Genomic DNA, 16300 nt, shown 5'->3' with positions numbered 1-16300 from the left:
AGGGTCACTTTGCTAATTCAGAAAGTTTGTTATGATAGTATTGCTCTGCTAGGCTTTATGCTCAGTTAAGCAGTCGGTCCTCATTGTCCTGGGTTTATGCTGGATAGTCTCTACACTGGCTGTATTCCCACACCAGGCATAATGTGCATAAAGGCCGCATAAACTCCTTATCATGGTTAATTTAACAGAAGTACAATTGGTTGCCCATGCCTGGTTTGGATCAGTTCTATGCCACTTCACAATTTGTACAGAAATCTAATATTAATGAATGGGCTAAATGGAATTAAGCAACTCCTATTCTCAGTAATGAAGATAATTTAATTTCAAGTTTCTTGCACAGAGGAACAAAACGTACTACTTCAGAATTTTTGCCTTTCCTTCTGATTGGAGTTTGAAAGTCTTAACCAGGGCCATTTCCTGTTGGCTGCGGTACCCAGAAGTGTGTTATATCTTTGATTGTCCTAGGCATTGATTTCTGGCAAGATCACTTGTCTCCAGACACTGTACTTATCTCCTGATTATTTTGAAATATTAATCATTAATGCATTAATTGTATGCATTCCTGGTAGCCTACATGGTTTGGTTTTCACCTATGTGTCTATACTGTTTGAACTTTAAGCATGCAGCCATGTGACTTCTAGAATTTAAAGCAGATCTGTTGCTCTGTAAATTCAGTCTTGTGATTGCTAGGGACAGGACCCAGGTTTCACACTAATGGTGCAAGTCTCAGGACTTGTCAGGTTTTGTCTAAACTTGTCTTTGCCTACATGGAACTTTGGGTTTGCTCAGCTTCAAACCCAAACAGTTTTTTTTTCTAATGACCCTTTAGCTACCGCTTAGTTAGTTTCACTTCGGCTTGTCTTTGTGTCATTGTGTGGTATAACTTTATTCCTTTCTACACACAGTAGTAGCGAGTAGTTATTCTGTGTATAATGATGTATTTGTGATCTTCAAAGAACAGGATAGAGCATTGATGTGGTGTGATAGCAGAAGCCTTACATGTGGAGACACAGGATGCAGGGTGGAGGAGCAGGAACAGAAGCTGAAAAGAAGGGGCTCAAGATGCCACTGGGGACCCCAGTGCTGTAAAGAGGTCACCAGTGGTTGATAAAGACGTGCAGGCTGGGAGCTGTGCAAAACCAAAAGAGCTGAAAGAGCAAGTCCCAAGTAGTTGTGATACATGCTATATACAGTAATTGTGGATGTAAAATGGAGTTGCAGGCCACTGAAGCAAGAGTGAGATGTAAGAGCATGTTGGAAAAATAGCCCAGGTGGGGATCCTCAGAGTGGGGAGGAATAAGCCATCAACATTATACTCCTTCTGAGACCAGCTGCTCCACCCCTGCCACCACTGTAAACTTCATGCCTCTCCCCAGACAGGATGTAGGACACTGATGGATGGCTCACTGTAACACCCTTCTGCAGCTGAAGCCAACAATCTTAGGCCTCAGAAGGGTGGTATAAAGGAAAGTCTGACAGCAGGAAAAGGGCTAGGTTCTAGGAAGTGTGTAACAACTTTGAATGTATTATTGTGAAGACTTTCTGTAGTAGTATTATTTTCCTCATTTTCTTTCTTTCTCTGCCGATCTAAGCAGTGCCTCACCCACCACCATCCCTGCAATGCCTGAGAAAGGATGAGGAGTATTACATTGATTTACTTTGTAAATAACTTCTTCGATATATACCTTTTAAAGAGTTGTTTCAGAAAAACTGTGTAGAACCAATCTGTATGTTTTATTGTTATACATTAATGAAACACTGTATTAACTATACATTCCTAAAGAAATCAGGTCTAAAATAGGACAGCATATCCATGGATTTGGGTGGACTGGGTGAAAGTACCTGGAAAGGACTGGTGAATTCACACTAGATTGACTAGGTCTTTTGACCACCAGCAATCCTTAGTGCCATCCCCAAGGATAAGTCACTGGTAGCTCAGAGCCAGAGACTGTTTACCTGCCCAGCCTTAGAAACATAAATGTAGATGGTTCATTCTGTTGGTTTCACATAATAATTGGGTTGATACTGAAGCAGAGTTCAACCAGTTTGTGATATTCCTAAATGGAATTTTTTAATTTAAACTGGAACGATCCAAGATTGTATTCAGGTCTGCTTCATCTGCAAGAGTAATCTTTTCATAATCCAGTACTTCCTGTCTGTTTCCACAGAATTCCTGCAAAATTACTGCTATGTTTAAATAAAACTTGGCAATTCCTTTGGGTTTTTTTAACCCTCAGGAGTAGTCAGCAGTTTTAATAGAGGTTTTATCCTAAAACTGTTTGCATACATCTAGCCAGAGAAAACTTTCTGTGGGTTGTCTTAAAACTCATGGAAGCACTGCTGGTCTAACCCTTCTTATCGCTTCTCCCTTTCTTTTTCCCTCAAGAGAATGGCTTCTGAACCAATATATGTTTAAATTGACAGTGAAAGTTACTGGGAGGCTGAAAATTATTTCTTCATCTTCTTGTGAACAAGAAGAGTCAATTACTTCTGCAAAGGTTATAAAGAGGTATTGTGGATGTTTTCTTAAGCTTGCATATCAGAGATATGTTTGCTTTCTTCCCAGTCCTCCTAGTGCCCCAAAGAGTGGAGATAATCTGAACAGAAGCAAAGAGGTTGTCCTAATTGCCTCTTAGTCAGGAGAACCACCATTTTCTCACCTGTGAGCCTTTCCAAAGAGAACCAGTTATTTGTACAAGAAGATAAAATTCTGAGAAATTGTCTAATCTGCTTTTAGGGCCAAGGCATTTTGAATCTAGTGATCTGGAGGCTAATAGCTTGCTTTTTATTGTGTTCTGACAGAATACAGAAGGAGAAAGTAAATAGCCAGGGAAGGATCACTACTTAAGCTTAGCACTACAACTGAAAAGTTGTTTGTGAAATTACTCTGCAAGAAGTCTCATTTTCAAACTGGCAGCCTGTCACAAGTGGGGTCTCCCAGGGATCGATATTGGGCCCAACACTGTTTAATGTCTTCATAAGTGATCTGGATGATGGGATCAAGTGTACCCTGATGGAGTTTGCTGATGATACCAACCTGAGTGGGGAAGTGGACACTTTGGAAGGGAGAGCCACCCTGCACGAAGACCTGGATAGGCTGGAGGAGTGGGCTAACAAGAACCTTATGGAGTTCAGTAAGGACAAGTGTAAGATCTTGCACCTGGGAGAACATAATCCGGGAGTGCAGCACAGGCTGGGGTCTACCTGGCTGGGGAGCAGCTCTGTGGAAAGTGACCTGGGGATCCTGATGGACTACAAGCTCAATGTGAGTGGTGTGCTGCAGTGGCAAAGAAAGCCAGCAGAATGCTGGGTTGTGTCAACAAGGGCATCACCAGCAGAGATAAAGAAGTTATTATCCCACTCTACTCAGTGCTCGTCAGGCCACACCTGGAATCCTGTGTTCAGTTTTGGTCCCTGCTATACCAAAAAGATGTAGACAGGCTGGAGAGGGTCCAGAGAAGGGCCACAAAGATGATCAAGGGACTGGGAAGCCTTCCACATGAGGAAAGGCTGATAGAATTGGTTTGTTCAGCCTTGAGAAAAGAAGGCTTAGGGGAGACCTTATCTTGTTCCATGTTCCAGTATTTAAAGGGTGGCTACAAAGCAGATGGAGACTCCCTTTTTACAAGGAGTCACATGAAAAAGACAAGGGGTAATGGGTACAAGTTACTGGGGAGATTCCAATTGGACACAAGAGGAAAATTTTTCACAATGAGAATAATCAGGCATTGGAATAATGTCCCCAGGGGGACTCCCTGACATTGGACACTTCTAAGATTCAGATGGACAGAGTGCTGGGCCATCTTGTCTGGACTGTGCTTTTGCCAAGAAAGTTTGGACCAGATGATCCTTGAGGTCCCTTCAACCTGGTATTCTATGATTCTGTGAAGTCAAGTGGACTCTTCACCCAAGTAGGCTCTTTGGATCATATGTTGTCTCACTGTTGTAAATCCAGTAATATCAGTTAAGGCTGAGGGACAGTGGCTAGTGGGAGGTAATACAATTATGTTACAAATAGTAGTAGATATTATTCTGCACAGCAAAAAGTGAGGAGATGCATCGTTTTTTTTTTTTTTTTCAGGATCTTCCTTGAAAAAGGCACATGAGCCCGGCATTAAGTGAGGGAAACAGAAATGCGTTTGTTTAATTAACTGTTTAAAGAACTAGGGACAATTCCTCTTCCCATGGAGTGTACTGTGAGAAAAGTAGTGTATGTTTATATGAGAATATAATATATAGAAAATGTATATTTTCTGAAAATAATTTTGTATGGGTAACTAACTTTTGTGTTTGGAAATTGCTGAGTGCTTTATTTCATAACCAAGGAATCTATGCTTGCACTTAAATGTAATCTAAAGATGAAGAGAAACATAAAACCTTTACACTTGGGGAGATTCTGACAAATTCATCTGAAGTAAACCACACTTTTATCATTAAGGATTTCAGAGCTGTTGAAAGCAATGTATAAATAAGTATTTTTCCAGTTATATGAACACAGTTGTTTGGGTTTTTTTGGAACTAGAGAAATAGATTTTAAAATGTTCAGTTCTATAGTTACTGTGGTCTGTTCTTCAGTGCCAGAATTCTGTCATTTCTGAAGGAGGAATTGGATTTACTTCTGCTAAGCAACTGTTTAACAAAGGGTTAATTTTAAAACAAAAAAATTACAGAGCAGGAAGTTAAGATATTCAGATATCCAGATCATTAAAATAAGGTCGAATTTGAAGCAAAGTATGTGTGAAGAAGGTGAGTAAATGTTACTTTTTAATATAGGTCAGTCTGTGTCAACATATGTATAATGCATAGAATACATGAGATTGTACAAAGCAACATAGACGGTAATGATTTCTGTTTAGCTACCACTGCTAACTAGAATCTTGAATTTTGAAGTATCTGATCAGTGAATCTTGAAGTATCTGATTTATACATATAAGATGCTTTTACATTAAACGTAGTACAAAAGACTTGACATTAAGAAACATTTCTTTACTGAGAGAGTAGTCAAACACTGGAACAGGCTTCCTGGAGAGGTGGTCAATGCCCCAAACCTGTTAGTGTTTAAGAGGCTTTTCAACAATGCCCTTAGCTTTAATGCTTTAACTTTTGGTCAGGCAGTTGGATTAGACATCTGTCATAGGTTCCTTCCAACTGAAATATTCTATTTTATTCTGAAACAATTTTTGAAGCAAGGCACTGGGCAGAAACGCTTATTTTGACAAATATTTATGGAGTTCACGACACTGTATGAACGAAGTGATTCTCTGCAAGGCATAGCTAAATCTGTTTAACTTTTCATATTTACTGATTACTTTTTTTTTTTTCCCCCCTGGGGAAATTGCTCTCATTATACAGAAAAATAAATCTTTATCCCAGAATTTCTAATCCGTCTTGTGCTTTCCAGTTTAGACTAAGTAGGCGTTACTGCTACTTTGTTTTGCTGCTATTTGTTTTTTTCCCTTGTCGTCTATGCTATTGCAACTATTTTGAAAGGTCCACTCCAGAATAGGCAAGTGCAGAGTAAATTCCTTAGGATCTGTGATGGTAGGATAATACTGTCTGCACAGATGTTCCTAGACTTGTTTGCTGTAGGTATTTGATGTGCGTGTTTCTCCAGGTAAAACCATATGTCTCTTTTTTTCTTTTTTTCTTCCTCATAACTGATAGCAATTCCTCAACATATTCAGTCAAAATAGAAGTCTGTTTCTCTTGATACTTTGATTAGGAGGAAGAAACAGAAGTTTCAGGTATTTCTGGTTTCTCAGTTCATGAGCTTTCCTAGGACTGTTTCATGAGTCAGAATAATGTAGTACCAAAGAGAAATGCTTTTCTCAGGAAAAAGGGAAAGAAATACTCCCTGTATTGCTCAGCCTGTGCAGAAAGTGCCACTGACTATTAAGGGCATAAAGACTACATAAAGTTCCAGAAATGCATCCAGTCTTCTTTCTTCTTTAGCTTTTAGCATTTCTTTTGGTTGTAGATTGTCCTATGCTTATGTGCCATGCAGTTTTCATATATTTAAAGGAGCACTTTGATTGTTTTCCCCCCTAAAATGAAAACGCACAAATGAAATTGAGCAGTCTCTTGAGCTGTTAGGTGATTTAGCAGACAAATCAGACTTTTTTTTTTTTTTTTTTCCCCTCTTGGCACTAGTCTTTAACTTCCTTCTGAAACTGGCTGCATTGCTTGAACAGCTTGTTAAGTTCTTACGTTGCTATTTTGGTTGGTTATTAATGATTTGGAAAATCAGACATGTCTGCAAACTTTGCTGAAGACATTGTTTATTTATGGTAAAATGTGTGAAGGGTTGAATTAAGGATATTACAAACTGTATTAGTTCAAAACTGTGAATTAATGACACTTACTGACCTGAACTACAATGTTAAACTTTGGTATCTCACCTTTACAATCCTTTCAGGGATACTGTCTATGTAGAAATGTTCTTAATTCAAGAAGTCCCTGAGCAGCTAATGGTTGGTGACCAGGAACATTCTTGGGAAGTATTACAGATTCTTACCTTGTTCTCACGCTGTTCCCATGGTGGCTACTTTTTGCAACGCCTGGAATAAGAGTGTTGGGATAGACTGAGCTTTACAGTACGTGGTATGGCCAGTCTTTATGTTCTTATGGGAAAACAGAGGGAGAAAACTTAAAAAGGAACAAAATAAAAGCAGGAAATATTAAAAAAACCTCAAAGCTCAGTATAAGATTCATTAAAATGGTTTAATCTTAGTCTGCATTCACAAACAGTAACATGCCAGTTGTAACGTCATGGTATAATATTTACACAGAGGATTTAAAATTGCTTGGAATCCTAATGGTGATCACAGGAGGCATATCCCAAACCCTAATGTACTATTTCTTTCATATAACCCTAATTCTAAGTTTCTACAGCAATTCATTTTGGGATAATAAAACCAATTCTAATTACCATGAATTAATGGCACATCTAGGTATGTATAATTAAAGAGAAATAGGAGGCAATTTTCATTTTGTACTGGCAATTCTGATATTGCTAAACTTACTGTACTGTCTTTTAAAACAGTTTGTAGTGGTCATTGTCAAATACAGACTTGGAATTGCTGATTTTCCTGGGTTAATATTTCAATTTATATTTGCACATTTTTGGTTAAGATGGAATACACTCTGTCTAAGTACAATTAAATGCATATATAAAAATCCCACTTCTGAATGGATTAGAGAAGTTCTAAGTAAGTAGCATGTGCAGACTTCAGGTTCATTCACGAATACTAATTTTAATCCTAGTGCCTACTTTGGCTAAAGTAAATGAAACAGGCACATCCAATGTTCTTTTAAAGCTGTCTTTTGCTCATATTGCTTGTTCTGAAATGTGGACTTGGCAATAACTGAAGTGGGCATACAATATCTTTTCCTTGTTGAAGTCTGAGTGGACAGCGCGCTTAGAACGTGTGTATTGAACAACATGTTAATACACGTTTCAGCACTGTTCAGTAGCACAAAAATAATGTGGTTTGGATCTCAATGAGAGTAATAAATGGTGACCTTTGAAGAGGCTGTACTAATTATTAAAAATAATAAGCTGTAAGGGTTGTAAACTGTTATTTAATCCTTCCTCTTGCTCCAGGGTAGAATCAAAGAACTTATTAGGACTTGTAGCTACCTAACGTGTTCTTAAAGACCTTCAGTGGTGGAGATTTCACATGATGTCTGGCCACCTTTAACAATGAAAGAAGGTAAAACAATGGAATAAATTTCAACATCTGCACCTGCAGTGCAGAAGATTCAATTTAGGGTTAAACCTGTTCCTACTTGCTCTGTCTACATGGAGAGCAGCTTCAATTTGCAGCAGTGTTTTCCTCATATTCTGTAGACTTCTGATTATTTCTGCTTCCGCTGGACTCTGCTGGCTCCATGTCTGTCTTAAATTGCAAGAAACTGTAGTGCTCAAAACATGATTGCTTGAATTGAGTGTTTACCAGTGTTATGAAGACCAGACAATTACGCTAAAGTGGCATTTTTGTTTATGTATTCCAGTATGCCTTTTTCCCAAAGGCACAAGTTTCCTGACTTGCATTCAATTTGTGATCTACTGTGATGTCTAGAACCATTTTTGACATTACTGCTGTATATCCAGCTATATGCAGCTATGCATGTGTTATGCAGTTTAATACCTAACTTAAACTGCCTGCTTAAGTTTAATAGCTCTTTCTTGTCCCTGTTCAATAGCATCCTGTTTTTAGACCATTTTTTGTCAAGATTTTTTTTAAATTTTATTTTAAATTTTTATTTTTGAATGATGAAATGTTGGTAACTATTTTGAGAATGGTTTTCTGGTCAGTCCTGATTCTCTAGACTTATTGTTAATTTCAGTCTCCTCACCTGTGTACCATTGACAGTTGCCTGAAGTGTGGCTACGATACTGGGACTGCATTACATAACAAAGAAATTAGTTCTTACTACTTATTCCTAGGTATTTTGTAGATATTTAGAAAATTTCTAATTTTCATGTAGGTCCTGTTTATGCTTTAGTTTTCTTTACCTTACTCATCCATGACAGATTCTTACGGAACCTGATGGCTTTGAGATCTCATAGCTGTTCTCTTAAGTAAAGTCTAAAGTTTTTTGGTTCAGCTAGCAAGTTAATCTCTGGTAGACGTTTGTGGTTTAAAGGTATTTCTGTTCCCGATGTCCATCATATATTTAATGTGTCTGTCATATGTTGCTTTTCACTTCATGGTGTTGGAGTATGTGAGCCACAGTTTGCTCAATTTCAAAATGTATAATATAATGAAATGTAAGACGACTCAAGTGTTAGTGCTGACTGACTTTGAGTAAATCCTACATAGGAGGGCAGAAAACTAAGCTGACTCTTGATCAAAATTGTTAAAAACATATGCATTGGTATCTGATGTGTATCTTTCACTGGTTTTTATAAGTAAGATTATTTTTATCCTTTTTTTTCAGAAATCTTTTGGACAGAGATACATTTTCTAAATCTGATCCGAGTAAGTATATAGCATTTTACTGTTTCTCATCATCATATATTCCAAATGCATAAACACTGGGTTAAAAATTAGGTGGGTGACTTTCTTCACTGTCAGTTAGGTTTACATTGTCTTTGTGACGATTATTTAAAGTAATTAAGTTACTCTTAAATAAGTTACACTTACAGTTTCTGTTATATGAACTGGAATTTTAATTCAGTATTGCTTTCCTCAGCTACATGGTATCCTATTTAGCAGTCAATGTACGCTTTCCTAACATTAATGATTGCAGAGAAGTTTGGGGTTTTTTAAGTATCTGTTGTTCTAGATTTCTTTCAAAGCTAGTAAGCAGACTTCTAAATAAACTAGAAGTACTTGTTGCTGCTAGTACATCGTGTCCACTAATCTTAGTCATACGCTGAAAAATAAAATTAATTAATCTCTGGGAAACATGACCTTTCCTGATCAAAAATAGTATGATGGTTTATGAATTAATGTTTTCAGGTATGTAAGATAGTGACACCCACTTTCCCCATAAGTTTTATTAATGTATGACTGGATCCCAAAAAACTGCCATGCCTATGAATTTATATATGATGGGACTTTTGATTTAAAATTCATGACTATCTTCCTCTATCAGACACTTTATAAAACTTTTATCAAGGAACTGAGACCACAAAAGATTTTCTTTTTTTCTGATAGTGTTTAATCAAAGTACTTCTGTAGTGTTAATTGACTAGTCCTTAGATTATGGTGTATTGGGTCATGTTGTCTTCCCTACAACTCTCTAAAGTTAATTTTCCTTATTTAAGCCTGGGCTTTTCTTCCTTAGAGTACCATGTATTGTGCTTACTGACATTGGAAATAACCTGACACACACATATACTTCTATCAAGTGTCTGGACATGTAGCTATGTCCTGATGGGTTAACCTTGAATACTGAGTCATGTGACAGTATGAAACATTTGAGTACTTTTGTGAGAGTATGTTTTACTGTTCTTAACCAAAAGTTTCTTGAGAGAGATTCCACAACAGACTTTTGATGGGAAAAGCTTCTACTTCCTGCAGAGAAGCTGTATGAAATTAGGAGTAGCTCTGATATTCCTAACCTGTAAAACATTTTTTTAAAAAAAGGAGACATAGACAATACTATGGTGTAGGGAGATCATACAAAAGCAGAACTGAGTGTCTTGCGTATTACTAACTGGTTTTTGGTTGACTAATAAAACCCCAGTTGTCTAGGTTAAACAGTTTTGAAGAGTGGTCAGTGACCTATTGCCACTGATAGATTGAATTCAGAGATCTCATTATTGAATCAAGGCACCTTTCAAAAAAGTGATGAGGTGTCTAGTTTTAAGCTCAAATAATATTAGGGACAAGTACTTCAAGTTTTTATCAGATACGGAACTGTATTAGGCATAAATTGCTGGGTTTGCGCAGCTGGGGACTGCAATGTGACCTGTGTGGGAAGTCTATGAACCATCCTGTGGCTGTCACAGCTGGTTCCAGTCTGCTCTGAAAGCCATGCAAGTAACCATTGCCTGCCAGAACTTCTGCCAGCCAGGGGAGCACACAGTGCTCCTGCCCAAATGTATTTTAGAAAAAAAGCAGCAGCAGCTAGGAGCTAGAGACACAGCTGCCAAAGATACTGCTGGAGCCATGCTTCTGAACATATGCTGCTAGAGATGCATTCTTGAAAGGAGACAGCCCATGTGAAAGGCAGTACACCTCTGAAGGGTCTGTGGCCTGTGGGTAAGCCCAAGCAATAGTGGCTGGTGGGTGACCCATGTTGGGGAAGGGACACAAGGAAACAGTGGCAGGAAAGCCTAAAGAACTCTTAATATCTATCTTTAAAATATTTCTGAGAAATAAACTGGTGGTATTTTCTATGGATTCAAGGTATATGGAAATATTTTTTAAAGTGTAATAACCTTGACTAACTTTTCAAAATGTACTGCTTTCTTGTTTCTGGTAAATAGCTTATTTAAAGCACTCAAATTGGTGGTGTGCTTTAGAGATCTGGTCTGAAGTTGTGGGTTCCCAGTTATGCTGCTAATCAGGTTAGCAGTACAAAAATGTGGAATACAGTAATACTGTCCTTGATAAAGAGAGAAGGGGGAAACTGTTGGCTCTGTAGATGCTCATACTGTATTTGCACTCAAGAAATTACTTGGCAAAGCAACTTTGATTGTGGGTACTCTCCAAACAGTGTATATATAGTTTTCATATTCTGCAGGTCTTTTTGTTAACAAGTTTAGTTTGCTCCTAGTGTCCTTTAGTTGAGCACAGAGATACGGCCCTACTGTAAAAGTGAAAGGGGTAAGGATGTAGTATGAAAAGTGCTAGCCTTTTCTGTAGTTGGAAGTATAGAGAATAACTTTCCTCAGTGTCTGTTTACTTGGACAAAGGCTATTCTTAGGCTGGTCTGTATACAGTAATTTTATCCTGTTAGCTAAAAAAGGTGTCAAAACCAGGATCATGCAACTTTCACAAGATCCGCTTTTAGACCCACTGAATTTGCAGCCATTAGATCTCAGACAAGATAGAACCATGTAGAGTCACTCTGTATGTTGAGGTCTCATTGGACTTGAGTAGGCCAATTCTAGTATGTTTTTCAAACTCCAGTGCAGTTATCTAGGGATCATACTGATAGTGAAAATCTGATTTTAATCTCTTGGTCTTTTTCACAGAGGGACATGAATATAGTTGATTCTCATGTCGACATAAACAGCCTTCTCCTGAAATTAAAAAGGAACTTGTGATTTCTCAGTTCTCTTAGGAGGTTTGCTTAGTCTTTTTTTGATACTGTAATTGCTACTTAGTATTTATTCCAATTCGGAACACTTCCCTGCAATCTAGAATATTCACACCAAGAGGAAGCTGGCACTTCGCCTCTCTAGAGACAAGTTACAGAAATAATGTAGAGATATTAGATATAGACAGGACAAACTTGGATAGGCCTTGTCCATGAAGTATTTTAAACAATACTGAAGTCTCTTACTGACAGTGCTTTCTCCTCAGTGGAGTCAGAGCAAGTCATATATATTGATTTACTGTAGCATTTGGACCATTCTGTTCTTCCAGTGTGAAGATTGTATTTTCTAGGAATAGTTTTGAGAAAACCCTTTTTTAAAAAAAAAATTCTTGGAGAGAATGAGCTAAAGCAGTACTTCCCTGATGAGGCAGGGATAAGACCTGTAAAGGAGATGTAGATTGATGAATTTGGCATGTTTCTTCATCTAATAACAGGCAGAATAATTCTCTTCCCATGCACTGGCTAGTCAAACCGAGCCACTGTGCAGTTGTAGTGGCAGCACCATGGTCAGGATGGAATGTCCTCTTGTGGAGCCCTGTGACTCCCGAGTATGATAACAGAAAGTCTGATAGAAAGACTGGAGAGGTAAAAGCTTCCCTGGAGGATCCCTCCATGTAAGATAGGAGGATCCCTCCATGTAAGATAGGAACAATGAGAAGAATCTCATGACAGTAGGGACAAAGGGGCCTTCAGGAAGCTCTGCCTAGAAGATATAGAAGCTGGACAATGAAGAGTAATGGGGAGCCCCTGCTAGAACTGAGTGCAGGATCATGGAAGGATTTAGGTAGCATGGCGAAAAGGCTGACTTTACCGTGGCTAAGGCTTCCTTGAAAGGGAATAGATGTGCTGTTATGTTTGGGAAAACTTAGGTGAGCAGTTTGGATGTAACAGTAATTGCCAGGGTAAAGGATAAGCATATGCACATTGAATGGGAAAGGGTAAGGGTAAGGGATGCCCAAACTATCCAGGAAAATAAGAAGGTGCAGACTATAATATTTTGGGAACTGAATCCACAACTCAGTGATAACTGTTGACACCTCCATCCTCTTCTTCATTGCAAGATTTCATTAAATTTACCTTGAATTTGACACTGTGGTATCAGTGTCCAGAGTTAAAAAATACTAAATGTTAATATATCTGACTGTAGGTATGTATGTATCTTCCCTTGGAAGAGCTCATATGGCAAAACCTTCCAAAAGGGTTTCTCAGCCAGCTTCCTTGTGAGAGTATATTACTCTTCATCAATGCGCTGCTCTGAACTTCCTCATTGCTCCCTCAGTTTTCCAGATTACAGGAGAACTGGTTGTTCAGCTCTGTTTTAGGATGCGGTTGCATGATGTGTTGGCTTTTGAAACTTAAGAATTTCCTATTTATCCCACTTTATTCCTTCCCCTCTCACAAAAAATTATGGTTACTTCATAAAGCCTTAGATTTCTGGTTTGAGCAGGTCAGGTGCTTTAGATAAAATTTATCTGCATTTCTCCAGTTGGATATGACTTTGAATAAGTTTTTGAGAGATTACTGTAATTAGTATGTTATCAGGATCGTTATAAAACTGTCTCTCCAAGAGCCTTTAAGGACAGTGAATCTTACCACTGATGGAGATCAGTATCACGGACGGTTTCCTGAAAATTTCTAGGGGGACCTTTAGAGGAAAGGTGGAAGAAGTTTTTAAATTATTCTAATTTTGCAAAGTATTTATCGGAAAGTCTGGAATGTATGTCTTTTCTATAGCTTTCATTAGGACTGACTTTTTTTTTGAAAAGTCAGTTTGAGATGCATGTGTATGTATCACTGTTAAACTTTCATCTTGTACTTATGATACAGTAAATATTACAAGATGATTATTAGTCTATATCTTCACTATATTTAAAGTACCTGCCACATCTGCAACCTAGATAAATGTCAGAAAATTGCTAGTTATACTACAAATTTTTAGCTCTTTTTTCCTCATTTAAGGTTTTGTAGAAATGATTCTTAAACTAGAGAGGTGGTCCCAGTCCTGGGATATACCTTTAGGAGCACTGGGGAGCCACTGGTAGTGGAGAGGAATAGAAGTCTACTAATGCCTCAGCAATGAAAAGGTGAGAATGATAGGCATTGCTTGCTATAAGTCCTCCAAAGATTAAAAAAAAAAAAAAAAGTAAACTGCCTATGAAGAAACTGAATTTGGAAACAAGGATTCTGACAGACATGTGTGAGCAGCCTTCCAAAATGTAGGAATAGAGAAAGAGACTGAATTAGTTTTAAGGTGGAGCTTTACACCTGTTTTTTAACCCTTCTATATTGTGTGACTCCCATTTCATCAACTATGGTAGGAGACTAAAATTATCCTATGGTAATCTTTTTTAGTCTTTTTGTCATAGCTATTCTTTTATTTGGCTTCATAAACTAGGGAGATAAGGTAGTGTCAGAATGTTTCTTTTCTGAAAATTTGATGATAGTGGATATTTTACAGTTTTATTATTGCTTTCTTCTCCTCAATATTAAATCTCTCCTTTTTTAATATTCTTTTTTGTTCCACAGCTGCAATGCACAATTGTTACTTGATTTACTGTATTAACACTAATACACAGGGCAGGATGTAGTACAAAAATAAAGCAGCAAATCGATAGTGAAAAATGATTATGTTTAAGAAAAATCTGGACAATACAAATATCTGAATAGCAAAAGTGCACATCATCTGTAGAGTGGCTTTTCCTCTAAATGATTTTCAGTTCTATTCTCAACTGGGGTTACAGGTATGAGAAATTTCTAATTGAAAACTTAGATGTAAGCTCTTGTCAATATGGACAAAATCCACAATTATATCTGATTTTGAAATTAGTAAGACATTTGCATTCTTGGAAACAACTACTGAAAATTGGAAAATATTCATTATTGCAGAACTGGTAACATTAATTTTAAAAAGATTTTCCAGAGAGGAAAGTGAAAGGAATGTTTGTGAGAGCCTACCTGATACTGTTAGCAGTAGGGGTATTTCTAGAGAATATTTTTTTGCTTGGTTTTATCTACGGAAACTTCCTTTGACAACATTTCCTTCTTCTCCCAGGGTTACCTTGGCACAGATCTTACTAGATGCAAAGGTTAGTCAGAAGTTCAGTAACCTTCAGACACTTCTGTAGCTGATATCATAGCTTCCATTTGTCTCTGTTTTCTCACATTTGCCCATTTAACTTTATTTTTCATGTAATATAGTTCAGCAATCTACTCCAGAGTGTGCTGTAAAAATAGGCTTGTTGCTTTGGGTTCGTCCTACTATAAGCAGGAACCAAAGCTAGGAGCATGATTGCCCAAGGTTTCATTTAGAATAATGGAGAAAGACAGACATTTCCACAGAACTATTTTAAAATTTTTTGTAAAAGCTTTTTCTTCTTCTAAAAGACATTTTATTTGAAAAAAAAAGTTGAATTATATTAACTTTTAACTTCTATGTGAGCTAAAATATTGAACTTGCTGTTTGCTGTTATTCCTCTTATTTGCTACTGCCTAATGGGATTTTTTGTGTGTGTGGAGCAAATACCTTTCAAGTAAGAAGAAAATATAGTTTGAAGTTTGATTTCATTTGTACTTTGATGATTCGGACTTCATTGAGAAAAAAAACAGGCTTCTACCTTTATTATTCAAGGCTGCAACCCAAAACAGTATTATTTTTAACGTTCTGCTGAAAATTAATGATTGGCACAGGAGAAGAATTTGTCAGGCAAAAAGTGTTCAAATATCTGTATTTCCATTGTTTAGAAAAGGGTTGTAGTGGAGTTCCAGGCAAAAATTGCTTTATGGTTGTTAGCTGCAACTAGTTCAAGACTGTAGAAAATAAAATTTGTAGTACTCCTTCAGTGCAAATGTTTTGTACTTATAGTAGTTTTTAAAAGACCTGATTATAATCACTGTACCTCTGTCACCTGTCCCTGTGATGGAAGCTGCAGATTAAGGTGTAGTGGGTTCTGTACTGGAAAAACAGATCTGTAAGGAGAGTGATTCCTGTGGGATTATGCTGCTTGGTCTTTCAAAAACAACTTAGGTTGACAAACTTGATTGATTAAATTTTTTATTAGGTTTTAGTTTAAAAATAAAAGTTGCATATGCGAGATAGATATAGATACATATAAATATTTTGAAGCAGAATTAAGCAATAAAACCTGAGAAGTTTGTTTTTTTCCTTTTTCCACTTTTAATTCCCCTGTCTTTTTCCAGTAGTCCTCATTTGTTTTTATTATAGTTCTCTCATCTCTTGAAGGAAGCATAATTTAGGGTAATTATGCATTAGATTAACTAGGATAGCCAGACCGTCCACATTTAATGAAGTCTTGCTTTTATCCAATTTTACTGCTAAGGATTGTAAAGTGATTTGCTGGAGGTCAAGCATAAGTGTTGTCTCCCATTTTAGAACCACCCTATTTATTAGCTCATTGCTGCAACAACTAGACCACCTGGTTAGGCATACTGAAAACTGAGGGAAAACACATTACTATTTGATTGTCCTAGTTACCAATTTGAATAGCACAACAGACTACAAAAT

The 16300-nt window shown here is 37.3% G+C and overlaps 1 protein-coding gene across 5 annotated transcripts in view; it reads left to right on the top strand.

Annotated features, from left to right (window-relative positions):
* The window catches only part of CPNE8 (copine 8), a 107014-nt gene that overhangs the window by 3954 nt on the left and 86760 nt on the right, over positions 1-16300 (top strand). For all 5 annotated transcript variants that reach the window (XR_012623650.1, XM_074827740.1, XM_074827741.1 and 2 more), the window contains exon 2: positions 8944-8984. Coding sequence is in view for 4 of the 5 variants with exons in the window: in XM_074827740.1 (XP_074683841.1) it covers positions 8944-8984 (41 nt within the window). In the remaining variant the exon portion in view is untranslated. The remainder of the gene's footprint in view (positions 1-8943; positions 8985-16300) is intronic.

Source organism: Strix aluco, chromosome 5 (assembly GCF_031877795.1).
Source record: "Strix aluco isolate bStrAlu1 chromosome 5, bStrAlu1.hap1, whole genome shotgun sequence".
Taxonomy (NCBI): Eukaryota; Metazoa; Chordata; class Aves; order Strigiformes; family Strigidae; genus Strix; species Strix aluco.
The sequence above is the reverse complement of the archived record's forward strand: the minus strand, read 5'-3'. Positions and strand labels throughout refer to the sequence as shown.